This window comes from Cydia pomonella, chromosome 16 (assembly GCF_033807575.1).
Source record: "Cydia pomonella isolate Wapato2018A chromosome 16, ilCydPomo1, whole genome shotgun sequence".
Lineage (NCBI taxonomy): Eukaryota > Metazoa > Arthropoda > Insecta > Lepidoptera > Tortricidae > Cydia > Cydia pomonella.
Window position 1 is genome coordinate 11,622,131 of NC_084718.1, and position 20,553 is coordinate 11,642,683.

The 20,553-nt window shown below is 36.8% G+C and overlaps 1 protein-coding gene and 2 long non-coding RNA genes across 7 annotated transcripts in view; 1 reads left to right on the forward strand and 2 right to left on the reverse strand.

Moving 5' to 3' along the window:
• Window positions 1-3,599: 3,599 nt before the first annotated feature.
• LOC133526676 (uncharacterized) lies at window positions 3,600-5,757 on the forward strand. The gene is made up of 2 exons (XR_009800760.1): window positions 3,600-4,268; window positions 4,697-5,757. It is a non-coding gene; the product is annotated as an uncharacterized LOC133526676 (long non-coding RNA).
• Window positions 5,758-8,031: 2,274 nt separating this feature from the next.
• The window catches only part of LOC133526664 (cGMP-dependent protein kinase, isozyme 2 forms cD4/T1/T3A/T3B), a 150,888-nt gene continuing 138,366 nt past the window's right edge, over window positions 8,032-20,553 (reverse strand). For all 5 annotated transcript variants that reach the window (XM_061863359.1, XM_061863360.1, XM_061863361.1 and 2 more), the window contains 7 exons: window positions 15,307-15,398; window positions 14,843-14,989; window positions 13,115-13,434; window positions 12,111-12,198; window positions 10,542-10,726; window positions 9,763-9,979; window positions 8,032-8,770 (listed from right to left, as the gene is read on the reverse strand). In XM_061863359.1, coding sequence (XP_061719343.1) covers window positions 8,605-8,770; window positions 9,763-9,979; window positions 10,542-10,726; window positions 12,111-12,198; window positions 13,115-13,434; window positions 14,843-14,989; window positions 15,307-15,398 — 1,215 coding nt within the window. In that variant the 3' untranslated portion in view covers window positions 8,032-8,604. The remainder of the gene's footprint in view (window positions 8,771-9,762; window positions 9,980-10,541; window positions 10,727-12,110; window positions 12,199-13,114; window positions 13,435-14,842; window positions 14,990-15,306; window positions 15,399-20,553) is intronic.
• Window positions 17,413-18,313, reverse strand: LOC133526675 (uncharacterized). Its single transcript, XR_009800759.1, has 2 exons — window positions 18,064-18,313; window positions 17,413-17,774 (listed from the first exon to the last, which is right to left on the reverse strand). It is a non-coding gene; the product is annotated as an uncharacterized LOC133526675 (long non-coding RNA).

Here is a 20,553-nt window from a genome sequence, read left to right on the forward strand (position 1 = left end):
CGCAATTATAGTTACTATCTTAATTCAAGCATTACAGTTGACGAGTAGAAAAATGTTATCCTCATGGCCTATAATGATCCATATGATGCTTCATTTGACATTGCTGATTGGATTCATAGTCAATATTTTTTAGTCGAAGGCACCTTGCTGCATTCAGCCAAGTCGATATTATAAAAATTTGGTCAGATGCCGTGATATTTATTGATTACAGTACAGGCGAAAATAATTCTAAATAAGTATTTATTATTATTTACGGTGCTCATGGCTTATTAAAGTGGTTCGCATGGGTACGCGCTTAATTCACTAAGCCCGCATTATATACTTTTGTTTACCCGATGCATGTAGCCTGCAAAAATACCTAAATATTTCTCATCTACATACTCCATGTGCAAGGACTTGTAATTTATTGATTATCGACATATGTTTATCGTTTACACGGATACACCGCTTCCGTGGTCGACACCTTACTAAAGTAAGTAGTATGTTTTGCATATATAATAGTTCGATTGAGTGGCTTTCCATAATTACGTACAATATTTATTCATTTGATTCGTTTCGTAGTATTACTTGCATCTAGTTAATTTCACATAAATTAACTAGATGCAAGTCCAAGCAATGCATACAATTTTATGTTCACGTGGCAGTGAAAAGTGATGCCATCAAAAGTTATGTGCACAATTCACGGGATTGTGAGTGTCATGGGGATCATTTTAGGGTTGTTGTTATTATTTATAAAGTTACCATATAGCTTATTAGATGTCCTTGTTCCATGTGGTAAAAATGCAGACTTAGTAATTTGGTTCGGCGTAGCATTTTGTTCGACTCGCTCGCGCTTGATATGCTACAGGAATATTAGGAATAGGCCAGTAACTTTGTAGGGAGTCGGACAGGATAGGGAAGGAGGTGGTGATAGGGCGTGCGGCGGAATTCCGGATTTTGATGCAGTTGCGGGACTTTGGAGATGGTGCAGTGGAAAAGCGGCTTCGGGTCAAAGAAAAACAAAGATTACTAATGTTCGATTGACTAATCCTACTAAATGGTTCGAAAATGGTGTCTCAGATTGTGTTTCTCAGACATTTTTTTTTCTAATAATGTTACCTTACCTACGTCTCATAATGAGTAACATTCCACTAGGCACAAAAAACTATGAATGGTGCCTGAAATGATAAGATCATCCGCCGGCCTCTTGCCATCAACGCGTTGTCTATTCTCAGACCCAAACTGTGTCTCGTAAGACAAGAGGCCGGAGTACATTAGTCTTGGTCCCTTGAAGCCCAGCTCTCTTTGCCCGCAGCGCTTCGCGTTCGCGAGTTATTCGCTCACGTAAGACACTGCTTTATTCCGCCTCGCCTCATTCCGTTGCGTGGGTCAGGTTTCTTGGTCTTGACTTCTAAAGGCGCCATCCATTCCGCTGTTTAGCATCGCCGACTGTTAGGCCACGGCCACATTATTTTATATCCTTCTGTCTGTCATCCACATAGTCTGTGAGCTGCCCTCCCCCTCTTTTATGTAGTCATGGAAAGGCATTATTTAACAATAGTCATGCATTCTATGCAACACCTTCCCGAACTTCTCAATCCAGTCTCAGTCAATTTTCCTGTAAAAACCTTTTTCACGTCAGCAGCTCGAACAAGGGTAATTTGCTGCTTAAAAACAGTGAGCAAAATCGCATTTTGCTCACCGAGTGAGATAAAATAACATTCAAGTGACCTTTAGATTCGAATGTCATTTCAACGTGCGGGGCCTAATACAGGTTCGAAATATTTGGATTCTATTGTCTTTGTCCCTTTCACGTCATTAGCAAAAAGAAAGAGACACAAAAGTGCATACGTAATTCAACGGTATATTGACGGTTTATAATAGACCCCCGAAATAAGTTAGACTGCATCGTTCCAAAACACCCTACGAGTCTTCATTCGTAATAATTAATTAATGTAATAAAAGTTTAAAATTTAATAAAAACACCATATTTTGCGTATTTTATCAACACAATCAAAACAATGAACTTGTACAAATTTACGCAATTGTTACGCAATAAATAATTCTACTTAACTAGGTACTTTTAACAATCTCTACTATAGTTGACAAATAGTAGTATCCGCATTTCGGACCGTATCTTACAAAGTTTTTTTTTACAAAAAAAAGTTGTCGGTTGAACTGTCAATTGATGTTCGTTAATTCATTATTTTCGTATTATTTCATTGAAATTTCTTTCGTTTAGTTTTATTGCGGTAATTAAAGTTAATTGTTAGAATAAATTCAGAAAAAATGAGTGAAATAGTGATCCGTGCGTCTCGATTAAATTTTTTCAGGTTGTATTTTTTGATGGCTGACTGACGTTGTACTACACGAGATCAAAGTTATTTACATCTCGTGCGCTTTTGAGTCCCTTACTACGCTCAAGATTCTAAATTATAGAATCTTTCGCTTGCACGGGACTCAAAACAAGCACTCGAAGAAATATAAAACTTTGCTCTCTTGTTGTACAAATAACTATTTTTGTGTTCTCTGTTGTCATGTGTGTTGGTGTTCCTTGTGTGTTCATTGCACACTTTGTTTTTAAAAGACTAAACGTACTTGAATTAACAAAATCGCTTGGATCTGTTTACTCACGTCTCAGCTGTTCATGCATCTACATACCGTAATGTAAATTTACATTTACATGTTTTTCATAAATTAGGTAGGTATCCCATACAGCGAATTACGTCAACTGCTTAGATAACTCACAATCGACAATTGTTGTAAAGTAATTAAGGAGTTACTACTCTTAGGTTCATTTTGCTGCGTAAATGGCGCGGAAACGTCTATTAGCAGCAGTGTGGTCCTTACCAACCTCGTAGAGTATCTGAGTATTGTCGTAATATAAAGATTCATGTTCATTTTTCGAGTTGGTAGACGGCCGACGCTTCTTTATTGCTAATAAATCCATTGTCGACATCATCACTTTCGTCGTGGACTTCACGTAGAGTTCATTTAAATATATGACCGTGGTTATACTTTTTTTACTTTAAGTCGTTACTGAAATCTTGGCGAGAACTCGGAGTTACAAAAAAGTAAATCCCCCTAAAATCGTACCGTACTCAGGCTTGTTGGGTGCAGATAGTGGACTTAAGCTGCCCAGCCGTAAAAACTCATCTCTTTAACCCTCTTACCCGTTTGAATTAGTTTCAATTTTCATTTAGTTGGACAAACTACTAACTGCTGCTGCTAAGTAGGTAGGTATGTATTATAGATATGTATATTATAACTTTTGCAAAGCATGTTTTTTCTTTAATTTTAGTCGGACACCTTTCTCAGAGAATATTCTATACAAACTCGTATGTGTAAACTTGATAAAAACTTTGTTTTCCCTGCTATTATTTCCTGTGACGACTGGGGGCCGATTTGTGAATTTTGAAAACGGTGAGATGATATTTTTGAAATAAGAACAATAGAAATTAGGAATCTAGTGGTATTGACCACTCGTTTTCAATTCTATCAGTAGAATTTACATGCATTCAAGTTTCGCTTTTTTGAAAAAAAAAATGTTTTGCAAATTTTGAAAGAAAGAAAACCTATAATCCTTTTTAATTGTGTCAATAATAAATAATCATGGAGAATGGAAAATAATTAGATATGGAAAAAAAATCTCTTTTCGTATGGTCGATCACGTGCTATAACTTCTCTCTTAAGTCTATTTATTGGTTCTTTTGCGGAAGTAGCTGAGTTAACAACACATATACCTATATGTTTGTTATTTGATCAGCTGCCGTATTCAGTCATTTTGTCAATCGTAGTAGGCATTCATTTCGAAGACATTGCGAACGAAATTAGACGTGGTTCAAAATGGACAGAAAAGTATTCTTGTACTCCGTATTGATACTGGTAAGTCGGGACCTAAGTCTAATCAGTTTCTGAATACACTTTACATTTTTAGAACAAGTTAGGTACTTACTCAAAAATTAATTAATTGAATCATATACATGCTAACAGGGCAAGTTGAATAAAAGCCTGTAAAATTATTTACAAGTTTTTATTGTTTTATTTTATTACCGGTCAAAGCATATATCTTCAGTTATTATTTTTTACTTAGCCTAACAAAAATAAACTTAAAAGGAACAGCCATAGGAACCATCATTCGACGCAAGAGGTATAATTATGGATAGGTATAAGATTAGAGATTAGTGGATGCTGTACTTAAAAAAGCGTTTCTTCTGAACAGGCGGCAGCCTGCGAGTTGGTTGACAGATTGGTAGATGAGGCAGACGAACGAATCCTCCGTCCAGTTGGTGAGTAAAAATTATTTTGAATCGTATAGGGTAAAACCTGGATACGTGCCTCAGTTGGATAAGTGCGTTCAAGACGTTCGTTACGTAAGCGATGTACCGTCTCTCATACGGGTCCGTATATTACAACGCGCACGTGCACGTGCAGGTCTACGCAAACGCATCCGATGTGCACCGACCTTAAACCGACTTATTGTTGGCGCATTTTCATCTGTTATCTTATCACTCGAACTTGATAAAAAGCAGGTAAAAAGGTACTTTCATAACTCAAAATTCACAACCATTTATATACTATCAATATTGTAATTCTAAGAATTTAAATCTAGCAAAAAGGCTAAAATTAATTAACATTGTGATATTAGGTAGGTATAACGTTGTTAGGATATTCTAAACTAAAACTTACTAATTTAATTATTTATTACTTGTTTCAGATTATGCCTTAAACAGTTTACCGTTGCCACTTATCCATCGGCGGCGCTTTCGTCTCACAACAGACTCTCCAATAAATGTTAATTACAATAATAACTTCAACAACGACGACATTGATGACTACAGTTAAAACGAAACCCTCACAGTTAATATTGCCATCCGCTGCCGCGATAGTACCTAAGGCTGCGGACTGGACGCACGCGACCGGTGGCGCGACAAGCGGCAAACTATATTCATACTTGGTTGAGCGAAATGCCTTGATTTGCCGCTTGCCGCGCCGCCGGCGTCCAGTCCACGACCTTATAAACGCATTGATTGCCAGCGCGATCTAGGCGCTAAACGCTGGCATTAAATGTGTTAAATAAAACATTTTAAACGGGTTGTATCGCGTATATAAACAATTTAAATAAAACGTCGGGAAGTAGGATGCACGCCAAGGAAATGTATTTTGAGAACCACGGGGCTATTTGGAAAAGGTATTGCATAGTTGGGTTGTTGGTTAAGGCTCGAGTCCTTTCAGTTCTCTGCTCTAAGACTCGACTCAGTTTTTCAGACTCTAGTCATTAAGTCGAAACATGAGTCCTCATCGAGACCTAAGTCTTTTATATAGTCTTGAGCCCTTTAAAGAGAACTCTCAAATATTCTACACGAGACCCATCGATTTCCAAAACGGCCCAACCATAAAGTATTTGGGAACACGCCTTTAGAAAATTACTGCTCGTTCTGCGTTAACAATTCTAACATGTGTAGTAGGTACATATAATGCGTTTGTAGATGCGTTTTATCCATTAAAAATATAAAACATTTATTATTGATATAAAATATGAAGTTTGTTGGATATAAAATATGATGTTTTACTCAAAAGATTGTACTGAATAACCCCAGTTTACTAAGAAAATCAACATTACAGCCAATCATCCCTTCATCAACAATCCGTTTTAATTGATTTATTTGTATACTTCTTGTTATTATTTATTGTGCATTTTGGTATGAACTCCGTATCGTATGAATTACTATTTTAATTTATTTTCTTTATTTTGGTAATAAATTGATTTGAAGAAAATGTGAAATTATTTTTCTCTTTATATTTTAGTAATTTTATGTCATTGAAGCTGAACAAAATAAAACTGCCTTATACACAATAACCTTCGCCATGACAAAATGCAAACAGTTGTACGCTATCTATTTGAACAGCATTTCTCTTACTTTATTATGTAAGTATGTATCAGTACCAGCAAGGAAACATAACAAAATTTTGTCTTGTTTGAGGGGACATAGAAGCGCATGGCCCTGATAGTAGAACCCGCATGGTAAATGACAGTAAATAAATATTAAATATAAGTATGTAAGCCTCGGGAGAAAACACCATTTTATACCATTTGGCGTTAAAACTCTAGGTGTCCATGGGGTCCCAGCGCCCACAAATTTTTTGCAGAAAGCGCGAAGCGTCCGGTTGAGGCAATTGTGGTGGCCGCGGCTTCCTCGCATAACGTATCAATATTGCGATATAACGAGGAAATACCGCCAGCAACCTTGATACGATGCCTCAAGGGCCTATTTTAGATTTGAGCTAGTTATAGTAATCCTCTGTACATATCCATTATGTACATTGTTATTGTAAATAAAATGTTATACCATTAAAATATTAAATATTATTGGACGATATTACACAAATTGACTAAGCCCCGCGCCCGCAGTAAGCTGAATAAGGCTTGTATTGTGGGTACTTAGACATCCATGTATATAATAGATATATGTGGAGAAATACTTCAATACGTAGAAAACACCCATAACTCAGGAACACAATATCCGTGCTCATCACAAAAATAAATGCCCGAACCGGGATTTGAACCATTGGGTTCACAGGCAGGGTCAATACCGAGTTGGCCAAATAAGACACAATTTATTAAACTAAAGTATATTTTACATACTTCCTCAAATTTGCATAGTAACTAAACTGATTACAAAAATAATATTCTTATAAATAAAAAATATATTTCATAATTACAACATCATAAATTCACGTCTCGGAAACAATTTTACTTACAAATTCTTACACAATTTTATTTATAACGTAATCGAATTTACTAATAGGATATTTACAATGACGTGTTAAATGGAAGACTTAGAATTAGATTGACTATTTTAATTATTCTGATTTATATTATATGTACCTAGTCTTAAAAATCTTACAATATGTCATGTTTACGAGATAGCTACCAGTAGAGAAAGCAGCCCACGTTTAGTACATGACCAACTAAACTTTAGTAATGTAAATGTCCCAGTACTTGACATTAACCCGATACCACCTTCATTCTTAATTTTGGCAATATAGGTTAAACAATAAAATTGATGTCAAACATTACAACATTCACCTTAGATACTTATTAAAATACTAAACAAAAGATTAGTGGACTTTTGGATATAGTTCATAAATTATTTTTACTCCTAGTAAATAACTAATATTTAATACATAATGTGGTTATGTATATTGTTAGGAATTATAAAAATAGCAAACTCTTTTATACACCATTTGAGCACCATGCTGAACTAAAAGATATAACAAAAGTAACATACTCTTTCAAATTTTACAAGCGGAATCTTCGAGCAACACCGGCTTCCGACACGTCGGAAGGGAGAAGGAAGCCCAAGCGATATCTTACCGTACAAATCGTTGTGCCATTTTTTTGCGGGGAAAATGTGCCCACAGTCGCACTACTCACCCACTATATACAATATCCAATTTGTAATGACGATACAATTACATAGAAAATGACATACTTGACGTATCTTGCACTCCTTTTTTGCGTACGGACGAGTCACAATACGCACCGCGCATGCCCAGTTGGGCATGTGCTTCGGTAGAGGGGAAATAGTGCGAATGACGACTCCCTTCTCGGTGTGAATGGCGGAATGAATGAAATGTTTTGAACAATGTCATTCACTGTAATTTTATAAGCATAATTACACTGTTCAGTAATAGTTAAGTTAACCTTTTTCGCTGCTATTGACTTGATATAAAGTCAGTACATTTCGTGCCTCACACGCCACGATTTCATATCTAGTCGTGGTTTTAGTCAGGTTTTTATACGTGCAATTTTTGACGTGGCGTGGATGACACTTTATTACTTAATTGACGTGGCGACGAAAAGGTTAATAAATTATTGTAGTGTTATAATTTTTAACACGTAGTCAACTATTCGAATCAGTTTTAAAAACTGTGTATTATATACAATAATAATCGGCCTTTAAATGGGAGAAAAAGAAATAAAAACATACAAACCTAACATCATCAACACCAATGGTTAAGCAGGGGTGTTCTATAGATACTTAATTATTAATATTATATTATGGTGACTATGATAAAAGTTGAAGGTCGATAAAATAAAATAAAATAAAAACGGAAGCAAACGTCAATAAACAACTTTAGCAAATTGATATACATTCACATGTATTTTCGTTATTGGAAATATGGTAACACGATATTTTGGCATTCCGGTCACCCTGTTTCACTTAACTAAAGTTAATGGCAAACTAACATTAACTACGTCGCAACGTAGGAGTGTTCTGACAACTGCAATTTAAAAGATTTAAGTTGGCAAGCTTTGAGACTACAAATTTGTATTAATAAATAAACTTTAGGATTTTGTCATCTCCGCGAGAACCCAAGTCACATTTACCCGCAGGGACGCTAAAAGCGACCTCCCGGGGCCAGCTTCGCCGGTCGCGTTCCCGAATGTATCGAGTCTCTACGACTCTTAAATTCAATTCATCCATGTCTTTTTCATAAACAAGTTTCCTACCTCAAAATGGCTATATAAATATAACCTCGTCCACAATAGACCAAAGGCAATTTTTCGGGCCATATTGAGGTCAGAAAGTAGTTTAGTAAAAAGCAGCAGGTTATTCCCTAGAAGGTGGCGTCCCAGCCGGAGAGGTCGTCGGGCGGCGGCTCGTCGGCGTCGGGCGGGTACTGGTCGAAGTTGTGCGTGTCCAGCGCCGAGCGCACCTCCGGCCGCAGCGGCGGCGCCAGCGAGCGCTGCGCCAGGCCCTCCCAGTTGAACCCGTCGAACCATCTGCAACGGGGCGGCGGTCAGGGCGTGCTCGGTACCCGGCTCGCATTGTGTGAGGAGACGACCAAAAATATATACCCCCTTATTCATAAACGTGTACTAAAGTTACGATGCCGAGTTAGTCATCGTTTGTCCCTTTCCATCATACTAATACGTCGGAAAGGAACAAACGATGATCAGCGGTATCGTAACTTTAGTACACGTTTATGAATAAGGGGGATAGAATATAACGCTGTAAGCAGCGTCCGGCGTCAATCGGAGAACTTACAAGTGCAATCTATCCGAGTAGCCGACTGTACAACCATTAATTATCTGGCCGAATATTATGAAGTGTTTTTTAGATATTCGGGATATTTAGCCAGACTTCGGTAGGTTTGGAAAGGCGGATCAGGATGATTTATTACACAAATGTAGACTAACAGTTCTTCATAGATACCGTTTTTGCATTTGAGACCTACAAACCCAGTTCGTTAGTGTTAAAGGCGACAGTTGGAAGTTGTATAGTTTCATCTATCGCCAAGCTTATACTTGACGCGACGAATAATAATATATTAATGATCTCCTAAGATACAAATGAAAAATCGAAAATTTAATGAAATTTGAAATTATAGTGCAGGGAATACAGTTGATTTTATTTTGTTTGAAAATTGACCGAAACAAAACAAATGCAACTCTGTTCCAACTGAATAGGTGTTAAATGTCATCGAACTGAATAAGCCATATAAGTAGGACCTTGAACCTTCCGAGGCTATGTATGTATATACAGTTCATTTTAGTATGGAGTAACTGTCAATGTCAAATGTTTTTCAACCTTTTTTTTTAATTTTAACACATTTTTAAATAAAAACGGCAAAAACCTATTGTTTTTTATTAAGTCTATCCAAATGCGACTTAGAGGAACTGTCATACGAATCATCATTCGCCGCGTCAGGTATAGGAAATAATGTACCATTTCATATTATCATCTGGTATTCTCTCAAATAATAAATGCTTACTTGTGCTTTTGTATTTCCGTGATGCCTCCTCGTTGGTAGCCAAGCCGCTCGGCCGGGTTGTCCCTGCACAGCTTCTTGATGAGGTTGGCCGCGTTCCTCGTTATGCAGCGCGGGAACTCCACGGCGTCGATGCCCTTGAGGATCTTGTTGTAGGTCTTCATCGGGTCAGCGCCTGTGAACGGCGGCGAGCCCGTGAGGAGCTCGAACATGAGGACACCTGAAATGTTAAGATAATATGTTAATAACAGCGCCATCTATCGGCGAGTAGCCGAACTGCTATAACAAGTTGCAAGCGGGAGTGCTAGCGCCATCTTTTGAGCAGAATATGCCTTCCCTGCTTGGAATAATAAGTTGTACATACAGTACAAAACAACATACTCGGATTTAACTAAAGTCTAGTTTAACATGCAATACAAGAAAAAATACAACAAAAATATGAGGTATCCGCTACATCTAGCCCTAGCTCTAGATAAAGGTATGGGCATTGAGAATGTCGTCTAGCTTTATGTGGTAGGGCACAGCGCAGCGATGTCATTCCAGGTCTAGAACAGAGCCCAACTGAGGAAGTACCTTACAGAAAACCGCAGTCAAATAACACTAGACCCTACTCATAGTTTTGTGTTCCTGCCGGTGAGTAAGGTTGCCTTATGCTTGTTTGCCCCCAACGTAGTACAACAATCAAGAGCAATACAAACGGGTTAAAGTGTTAAAATTTCCTTAAAAAGTGTGAGCGTTGTTCGCATTCAGGCATACTGTGCCGATTTGTTGCCATCTCTTACCCAAGGACCAATAATCCGCGCTGATGTCGTGACCTCTATTCATGATGACCTCTGGCGCCACATATTCTGGAGTACCGCAGAACGTCCACGTCTTGCGACTGGCCTGAAGCTTCTTGGAAAAGCCGAAGTCCACCAGTTTTACGTAGCCCTTAGAGTCCAAGAGGAGATTTTCTGGCTTAAGATCCCTGGAACAGAATGGTAATCTTTGGTGAAAGTTCAATGTTAATTTAACTACGTAAATTTCATACAAAACAATATATCTACAGTTCACTTAGTTCAGTTCCGGGAGTAAGAATATTGCTAACCCGAGTCTTTAATGCACTCCTGCCTGCGGCATTCGTGCATCTAAAGACCTCATTTGCAAAATTTCACTTACCCCCCTTCGTTGCACAATGTACTATTAAAGGGTTGGCAACGCCACGCAAGAGAGAGAGTTTGGAATTGCAGGCGTCCATAGGCTACGGTGACGGCTTACCATCAGGTGGGCCGTATGCTTGTGTGCCGCCGACGTGGTATAAAGTAATAATATTAATTTAAGAATGCAAAAGACAAGCCATCACGTATAAGAACATTTCATGAGTCTGAAAGGGGCAGATAACAAATGGAAAAAACGTGGCCACCTGGCTAAAACTCTGTCATAGCGATTTGTTGAGATTTCCCATATTTTAGTTTAGAGCTAACTTACTATGTAAGCCTTTGGTCGATTTTGTTTAAGAACGTTTAAAAATTAAAATTATATTTGCGTATGGTAACACACATACTTACCAAATTCCAATAATTTCGTATAATCAAGTTATAGTAAGGTAAGAATTAAAAACCTAAAATTTCTGAATGCACATTTGCACATCGGCGATCCTGATTACCTATAATAAAATACCAGCTAGTAACCTTTCTGTCTCGACAAACATGAATTTGATTTAAATAGCTACCTTCATACGACACAATGACATCATCTAGGTAATTTATAAACAGGTAAAACTAAATTTAGAACGACTCTAGTTTATTCACGCAAGTTGCGGATTTGCATTTTAGCACACACTTTTTTATATTTTGAACAACTATTGACGTCGCTTCTTTTGTAAGGAGATTAATTATTAATCACGTACTTACCTGGATTTATCAATCTATCAATCAAAAATCATTTATTTCGAACAAAAGTCCATAATGTGCCAGGACCGTACTAATACTTAAATCTAGGGTTAGTACAAACATAATATTAAAACATTTTTTTAAATAATGGGGCATGTAGCTGCAGCCAGTGTGTCAGCCAAGGTGAATCCCACCGGTCGGCTAACGTGCACAGGATTTATTTATTTGTCCAAATACTTTGAACGTAAAGTATCAATTATATTGTAGCAAGGCCACACCACCACCACACGTTACACGTTACACGTTAACAGTGGTGACTGTTGGAAAGTAAAATAATGAATTAAATATCTAATGAAATTGAAAATTATATTTCAGTCATATTGCCCAGATAAAAAAAGTGTATGTTATGGGAAATATTATGGGAAATTAGTTCTACTGAATGATCAATAGATGTAAGGATAAGTAGATTTAGTAGGTTACCTGTATATAATATTCCTAGAATGTAGATAGTGGAACGCCTCTACCACACATGCTGTGTAGAATCTTGTAGTCGCGTCGTCAAATTGCCCTGGAACGGAAAAACATCCATAATTAATTATTTGAAGGATACATTTTAGGCAAATTGACCTAATGCCAAAATAAGAAAGACGTCTTCGCATATGAGTCATCCGTAACAAATGTACTTGTTCATCCCACAAATACATGCCCATACTGAGATTCGAACCCCAGTGCACCAACTTCATAGGTCACTCACATCACAACTATATAAGAGGTCGTCGACTTAAATTGGACAAAAGATTGAATGGCTTATGTTGGCCATATTAAGGTCACAAAGGAATATGTTTACAACGGCCCCAAGTAAGCCCTTTTCTATATTTGGTTAGTAGTAATTACCTTCATTATATGATGTACGTATATAGTACGAGTATGGAGATATTCAAATATCTATAGAAACTTTGAATAGGCTTGCTTTAGACTATGTATATAAGCTATTTAACTCCTAATTTAAAATTGCATTTATAATAATAGTTGGCTAATATATTTAATATTAGTATTCTGTAGATCTGTACCTAATAAGGAGCGCTCAGAAAAATGATGAGCTATATAACCTATTGTAGATGAAGATTATATGTTCTATTTTAACCCTTATACCAGTATTTAGCAGACATTTATAGAAATATCTCCCTAAATGAGCAATAGCTCTCTGCTTATATGAACACTGATATAATACGACTAATATATAACCTCTCCTTTATCCCTGAGTATCGTCCACAGCTCTCCTCCAAGACTCCTCTCCATCAGCATATACAATTACTTCCGATCCTACTGATGAACTCCTTCTCCGACATGATGTGCTGTTGCTGTCTCGTTTCAACGATCTGGGTCTTCTACATCTGTTTAAGCGAAGGACCTGGTTGGGTTGGATCTGGTCGGGACGCTAGACTCGCTAGAGAATAATACGACTAATAATAACAAGAGCTCACCTTTATCCCTGAGTATCGTCCACAACTCTCCTCCAAGGCACGTCTCCATCAGCATATACAAGTACTTCCGATCCTTAAACGTCTTGTACAGTTTCACAATAAACTCGCAGTTCATCTCAGACATGATCTCCTTCTCCGACATGATATGCTGCTGCTGTCTCGTCTCAACGATCTGGGCCTTCTTCATCTGTTTCAGCGCGAAAGACCTAGACGGGTCTCCCTGGATCTGGACGAGCTCCACGCGGCCGAAGCCGCCGATGCCAAGGGTCGCGATGATGCGCAGGTCTGAGAGGCGCAAGTTTGCGAATTCTTCGTTAAGTCTAGAAATATTGAAATGGGTTATAGACATTTTCAAAATCGGACTAATTAGGTACCAAAACAGGTACGTTATTAGATTTGTCACTACCACAAATTATATATTGTAGGTACGAAGTATGTGTGAGCTATAAATCAAAATTCGTAAGGGAGCTTCATAAGCGTGCTAGCAATACCTATACCCCTATAGTATCATACACTTATTTTGTAACATACTGTAGGCAGTAGATATGTTCCTTTCGATAGTTATTAAAATAACTTATTCAGGTAATAATAATAATGTGAAACATTTCAATGAACATAAACGATAAGTTTTTTTTAAACAGTAAGGTTGCGCAATATACAGCAACGTAGACAATTTCGAAATACTTAAGTCCTAATGCAAATGCACCTGCAATCAACTCTTTTGTTATTAACTTTTGTTCATTCTCAATTTCAATTCCATTATATTTGACGAAGCTATCTTCTATACAGGCGTATTGTGTTCTCAGGTGTCATTCACATCGCTTGCAGAGCTCGGACGAGTTGATGCTTCGATAGAACCAATATATAAACGCTCTCCGATATCCGACGTGTATTATGGATTTAGAGGCCACGATACGCTGGTTCGTTCGAAATCTCGATGCGACCGCGCTCCGGCAAACGTAGAATACACAGACTATGCTTAGCACTTCACAATCGCATAAAACCGCGGGAATGGCAATTACTCCTCAATGCCGCTTGTTAAAACACGTGTTTTCCGAGCTAAGAGAAAAGTTAATAACAATCTTAAACACTGGCTGCCATCCTATAATTAAACAGTTCTTTCAAACCGCATTGACATTGATAAGTTTCTTTAAATCATTCAAGTTGTGACACTTGTACATTATTAAAAAATAAACACAAAAAAGTTTTTTTAACACTTACCACAATTTTCCTCGCAATTGTTTGCATCAGAGAAACAGAACGAATTAAATACAGTGAAATCAACGGTCGTAAAGCACCAAAATACGAGTATGCATTGTGTTGGTGAAAAATAAAAGATAAGCGACACAATAGTAGAAGACTCATTCAGTTGAAATCTATTGTTGCGTCGAATCCGGTTTAACTTCGGTTTTTATAATGAACTTGACATAGGAAACTCGGCTACTTCATTACTTTTCCAAATCTCATTAGTCATTAGATACCTGGGTAATTATCATCTGAGAACCACCATTCATGCGTCATAGCTGGGACGTGATCATCAATTAGACTGTCTGTGACTTCATTCCGTAATTTGAACTGCAGGCAATTTATAGTTGCCTATCAACTTGGAACTTCGAAAAACTTAAATTGGACTAGTTGGAATAATAATATTCTGATTAGCTGGTGGACTACTGCGCGTTGACAATAGGTTAATGGAACTGAATTGTGTAAATTTAAAAGAATCCTTACCTAGCTCTGCTCTCTCCTTCATCCTTATACTTGGTGCGAATCTCGTCAAGGGTAGAGATGAGCTGGTTGAAGGTCTCCCTGTCGATGACGAGGCAAGTGGTGCCTTCGGGGGCGTCAGCAATGATGTTCGCTGTTCGGAGATCGTCGCTGAAATTTACAAGTTTTGATTAATTTTCAAACGAATCAGTTAACTCGTATGTTCAAAAAAAATAATAAGCATAAGTAGTATAGGTATGCATAGGTAATATTGAGAGGACTTAGAGTGGTACACTTAGAGATCATGAAGGATATCAGGTTCCGTACGGATCGAACGAAGATCGAGATAGTAGACCTCAAGTTAACGATATGACCCCATGTTCAGCTAAAATTATCCATGATAGAACCAAAAACAACCGGCAATCTTAGCAAAAAAATACCTACCTAAAGAAATCGTAAAAAATACAATAGATACAGTAAAATCTTACCCTTGTAACGCTTTTTCACCGAAGAAGTCTCCCTTAGTGAGGCTCCTAATGAATTTCTCGTCGTTATTAGGTAGCTTCTGGGTAACTTTGACCTGGAAAAAATTACATACAATTTAGCCTCACTTTTCACATCACACGAACCGGCTTAGACCATAGTCTAGTCATTATTAGAATAATTATACTTAAGAGGACAAGTTAAGCAGGTTCATTTAGAGCGGCGTGCGTGTCATTATATAGAAAACAACTCCCGACTAGGTGCCTACATATTTACTTTGTATTGTATAACCTACTATATGAATGCAGTATGGTACGTGAGATTTGCGTGCATATCGCGTGCTATCTCGACATCAATTTCTAGTATCTAAGACAATAGCTAGGTAAGTTTTATATATAATCATTAGACCGTTTTACATAAATTTTCATTACCTACTTAATAACAAACCACGTGAGGTGTGACGTTTTTTTACACAAACTGGCATAAAGTTACTTTATATCTAATAAACAGTCATATTAATTTTTATTTTACAGAATGTTAATGGTCAGCTGTTCTGTAGCTGTTATGTAAATTAATTTCCATAAAATGAAAACACTTTTGCCAACATGATAATCATAACCGGTTTGAACTCATAATGACATTATATTAAAATATTGTTATTTTCATAATTCACATAATGCAGTGAGGTAACGGTTAATTTAACAAACCGCACAAAAAGTCATAAAAAGTCAAGTTCCTAATCCAACAAACTTGCAACAAACTGGATAAGATCAAAAAAGTGACTTGCTTATTCAGTGAGGTAACCGTATCATGTCAAACTAAAGAGGCTTAAGTGTACTTACTCCACTAACTGACACTGTCAGATGGTAATCATACTTTTGATTTTCTACTTTAACACGCATGAAATAAAATCCTCATTGAAATAAAACGCCACCCAAAAGTTACTCATATGATATATACTTTATGTTCATGTAACTAAGGTGGAAATTTAAATGTAGCAAAACCATCCGTCATTCCAAAACTTGACCGTACATAGAAGATATAACATAGGCCCTTTTGCAAACACGATTATCTACGGAAGCGGATGAGATAACTATGGTTGAAGTTGAAGTAACAAGTTTACTTTACGTAAATACGGCCATTTCACAATTACCGGCCATTCGTTACGGATTAGTTAGTTCATCTACTTTCTTTTGGAAATATTGTATTTATTGTCCGATTTGTCAGGGTTAATCGGGTGTTGTCGAGGTTACACTTTCCCTTTACTATGCCTCAGATAAAGTTAATGTATTTCATTGTGCTTGGGTTTAGTTCAAATTATAATGCATTTTGGTTACGTGGACTACACTCTAGCATTTGACGAAATTGACTGAGATGAATGGGTTGTAAACAAATTAAAATCATTAAAACAATGTTTCTACAAGTCCTACATACTTAGTAGTGTCATTTTTTATTAATAATTAAATACGAAGGTAATCCGCCACATGCCATCACATTATAATAATGTGCAATACACACCATCACTGACCTATCACACATAGACAGTTAGGCCTCATAAGGCTAATCTGCCAAAAGTGAAGCCGAAACTCGATCGATGTGTGCGTGCGACGCTCGTGTCTTACGCTCAGCGATACACACATATATACAAACATGGGTTGCCAGAGTTCATTTATTCCCCTTAAAGTAGATGGATTTTAACCACATCCTTATACTTGGCTATCAATCATTTGGGAGTGTGTATGTAGATATTAAATTTGTAGCAAAAGCTTTCAAGGTTTCTTTTAAGGACTTTGCATTTCTGTACTTTGTGAAATAATGTTTAAATAAAAAAACGTTTATTTTTTTATTTTACAAAATTGCACAGATAATAGCTGGTAGAATTGACTTTGGAATAATGATTTTAAATGATAAATATTTAATGACGATCATTTGGATTAGATTTGGTTTGATTTTATTTGACTAATATTTTCTTCGGGTTGGTGTGGTGAAAAGTTTTGTGTTTCACTTGGGGCAAAATTTGTTTAACTCTCGTAACTTGAAACCCTCGCAACGCTCAAGATTCCATTTTTCGACATTTTGGATCTTTATTTAGCTCGAGTAGCAATAATAGCAATATTAGCACGAGCGGTTAAACAACAACTTTTCCACTTGTAAAACAAATAACTATTTATCGTCAGTACTAGTAATTGTACCTGCAGGCCTAGCCAAGGTGGCAATCGCTATTGCTTCGAACAACGAAACGCTTTGTGTCTCTCTATCAGTCTTCCATATAAGTGCGACAGTGACAGTTGCGTTTCGTTTTTACAGACCTTAACTGTAACACCTGTATTCCACAAATAAAATTTACTTTACTTGCTCATCAAAATGGCGAGAGCATATTCGACTATGTTTAGTCGGTTTCCATATTGCATCGTTCCTATTTAATCTAATTTTTTCCGTCCATCTCGCAGACAGAAGCGGATCAGTCGAAAATCTAAAACGAATATCACACAAAATAAAAATATGAATTTAAACTGTAATTTTATAAAAGACAAAACATAATTTGAAATAAAAGAATGAAAAACTAAAAAAGAATATTTTCTATAGTCATACAAGAAACTTAAAGTAAGTATATTAATTTTATCAATGTAATCATCATGCCTCATTTGGAGGAAAAAAGATTCATATCTCCTGGCAACATTTATAAGTAATGGCGGCTGACGAAAATTTGGATTTTTGTATTTAGAATTACGTAAAAATATCACATTAAACTGGATACTTACGCGTGAAATGTTATATCAGGCGGTTTGTTTTTATTCACTGATGTGTTGTGACACCAATTCACCGCACAAACAACCATCTTTCTTGTATTTTTTAATTTATAACCGGGAGGTGTACACAAACCAACTCGACCTTGAGTACTGCGAGGGCCGTTCGGATACGATGACACGAGGGCGACATAATGTCGTACTCGAAATGGCTTCACTAGGGATGTACAGACTAGGCATCTAGGCTAGTTATAAATCTATGCACACCATTATAAATTTATTAGGATCATCAAATTTAAATTTTATAATAGTCTTGTGTTCTAACCCCTGTGTTAAGAAAGTACTTAGGTATATTTAATTTCCCACGACTCAATTGATTATAAACAATACTTACTCGTATTATAAAAATTGTATATATTGGGTTCTGCTTGATAAATTCGAAAATGTATAGTTTTGCTTATACAACTCCCTTGGACTGAACCCAAGGTCAAGTACCTTACAATAACCGAATGAACGAGGAAACGTGCGTTGTACTTGCAGTTTAATTCTCACGGTAATAAATATTATAGCAATTCACTTTGGCTGTTATAGTAAAACATACATCGTCGAATCTCCTCTGTTATAAAACCAATGTTAATTTTTCTTATGTTTTCATTAAGTCAGTATAGTACAATACAAGTACACAGTCCATACTTGCTTATTGAATAAGACAATAAAGAACACAGATTGAAACAAGTAAATACAATTTAGAATTAACTACGTTAAGTCTAAAAGGTTTTAATTTAATGTTTGTTTTTATGTCACGGACCTAAAATATGTAACCTATGTGACCTAGCATAAGGTTTAACGGTCGATTATCTCCTACTCATATCTCTGCACTGGTAGGCTACCGACAACTAGCGATGAAACATTTCACATATTTCCTTAAATAAAGGTGACATATTTCAACTGTTGAAAATTACATAATTGACAGGAAATGTTTCTGATAGAAAATGTTACCGATATAGGTATTTCACTTTTTCCTGTGACCTTTCCGCTACCCCTGATGTCAGTCAAACGGATTGCGATCGGAAAATTCAAGAATATGTGACAGAATTGCTGTCACCTTTGGGCAGGAGCACCTGTATGCCAAATTGGACCCTTTGACTCAGTCCAAAGGCACGCTGTGCGAATCGTTGACGATCCCAAACTCACAAGCGGTATTGAACCTTTAAGTCTAAGGAGAGACTTTGCCTCCTTGTGTGTGTTCTACCGCTTGTACAATGGGCTGTGCTCTGAGGAATTGTTTGACATGATGCCAACGGCCACTTTCTATCACCGCACCGCTCGCCATCGGCAGGGTGTTCATCCTCACACCTTAGAACCTAAATGGTCACATACTGTGCGGTTCAAGAGGAATTTCCTCCCGCGGACGCTCCGGCTGTGGAATGAGCTCCCTTCCGAGGTTTTCCCGAGGGTTTACAGTATGGTCAAAAAGTAGCCGAAAAAACCTCACGTAATTTGTGCACAAGCCCATGCTGTTAATTCCAATATTTTTTTAACAGACAAATGCAGGCAGAGCTTTATCGAATTCTATATATAGACATATTATACACGAGTAGTAAAGTCACCCCGTCGCGTCTGACTGTTCTCGAAAATCAAGAAAAATTTAAAGAAATTAAATTATTTTTTCCGTTTAAAACTTACATGAAATTTAAGTGTAAGTTTCACTTTGGAAACTTACAAGCTGCCCATCACTAACTACGATGCAACGAATTTCGATTTTTTTAAACTAAGTATACCTACTAGGAATCCGAGAGGTTAAAGTTACAATGCTTGCAATAAAAGAAGGATTTTTTCACGTCACCAGCTCGAACAAGGGTAATTTGCTGCTTAAAACAGTGAGCAAAGTCGCATTTTGCTCACTGAGTGAGACAAAATAGCATTCAAGTGACCTTTACATTCGAATCACATTTCAACGTGCGGGCCTAATACAAGTTCGAAGTATTTGGATTCTATTGTCGTTGTCCCTTTCACGTCATTAGCAAAAAGAAAGAGACAAAGATAGTGCATACATAATTCAACGGTATATTGACGGTTTATAATAGACTCCCGAAATAAGTCAGACCGCATCGTTCCAAAACACCCTACGAGTGTTCATTCGTAATAAATAATAATTAATTCATGAAATAAAAGTTTAAAATTTTATAAAAACACCATATTTTACGTACAATTACATTAAACACTACTATATAAGTATGTATAAGTAGATAATCTAACACTTTATTATAAGTACTCGTATTTTGAAGAACTGTGCAACTACATATCACTCATATTATTTTACTTTTCCTACTCCTCTACTGTTTTCTGTCATTTATGCATTCATTAACACGAATATAAGAACATACATAAAAGATTTCAAGAAAAGTCTATATTGTCTATTCCTCATAAAAGCTCTTGTGCTTTTATAAGCTATAATGTTACTGCGATTAATGGCTACCAACCTAACAAAACCAAAACGAATAC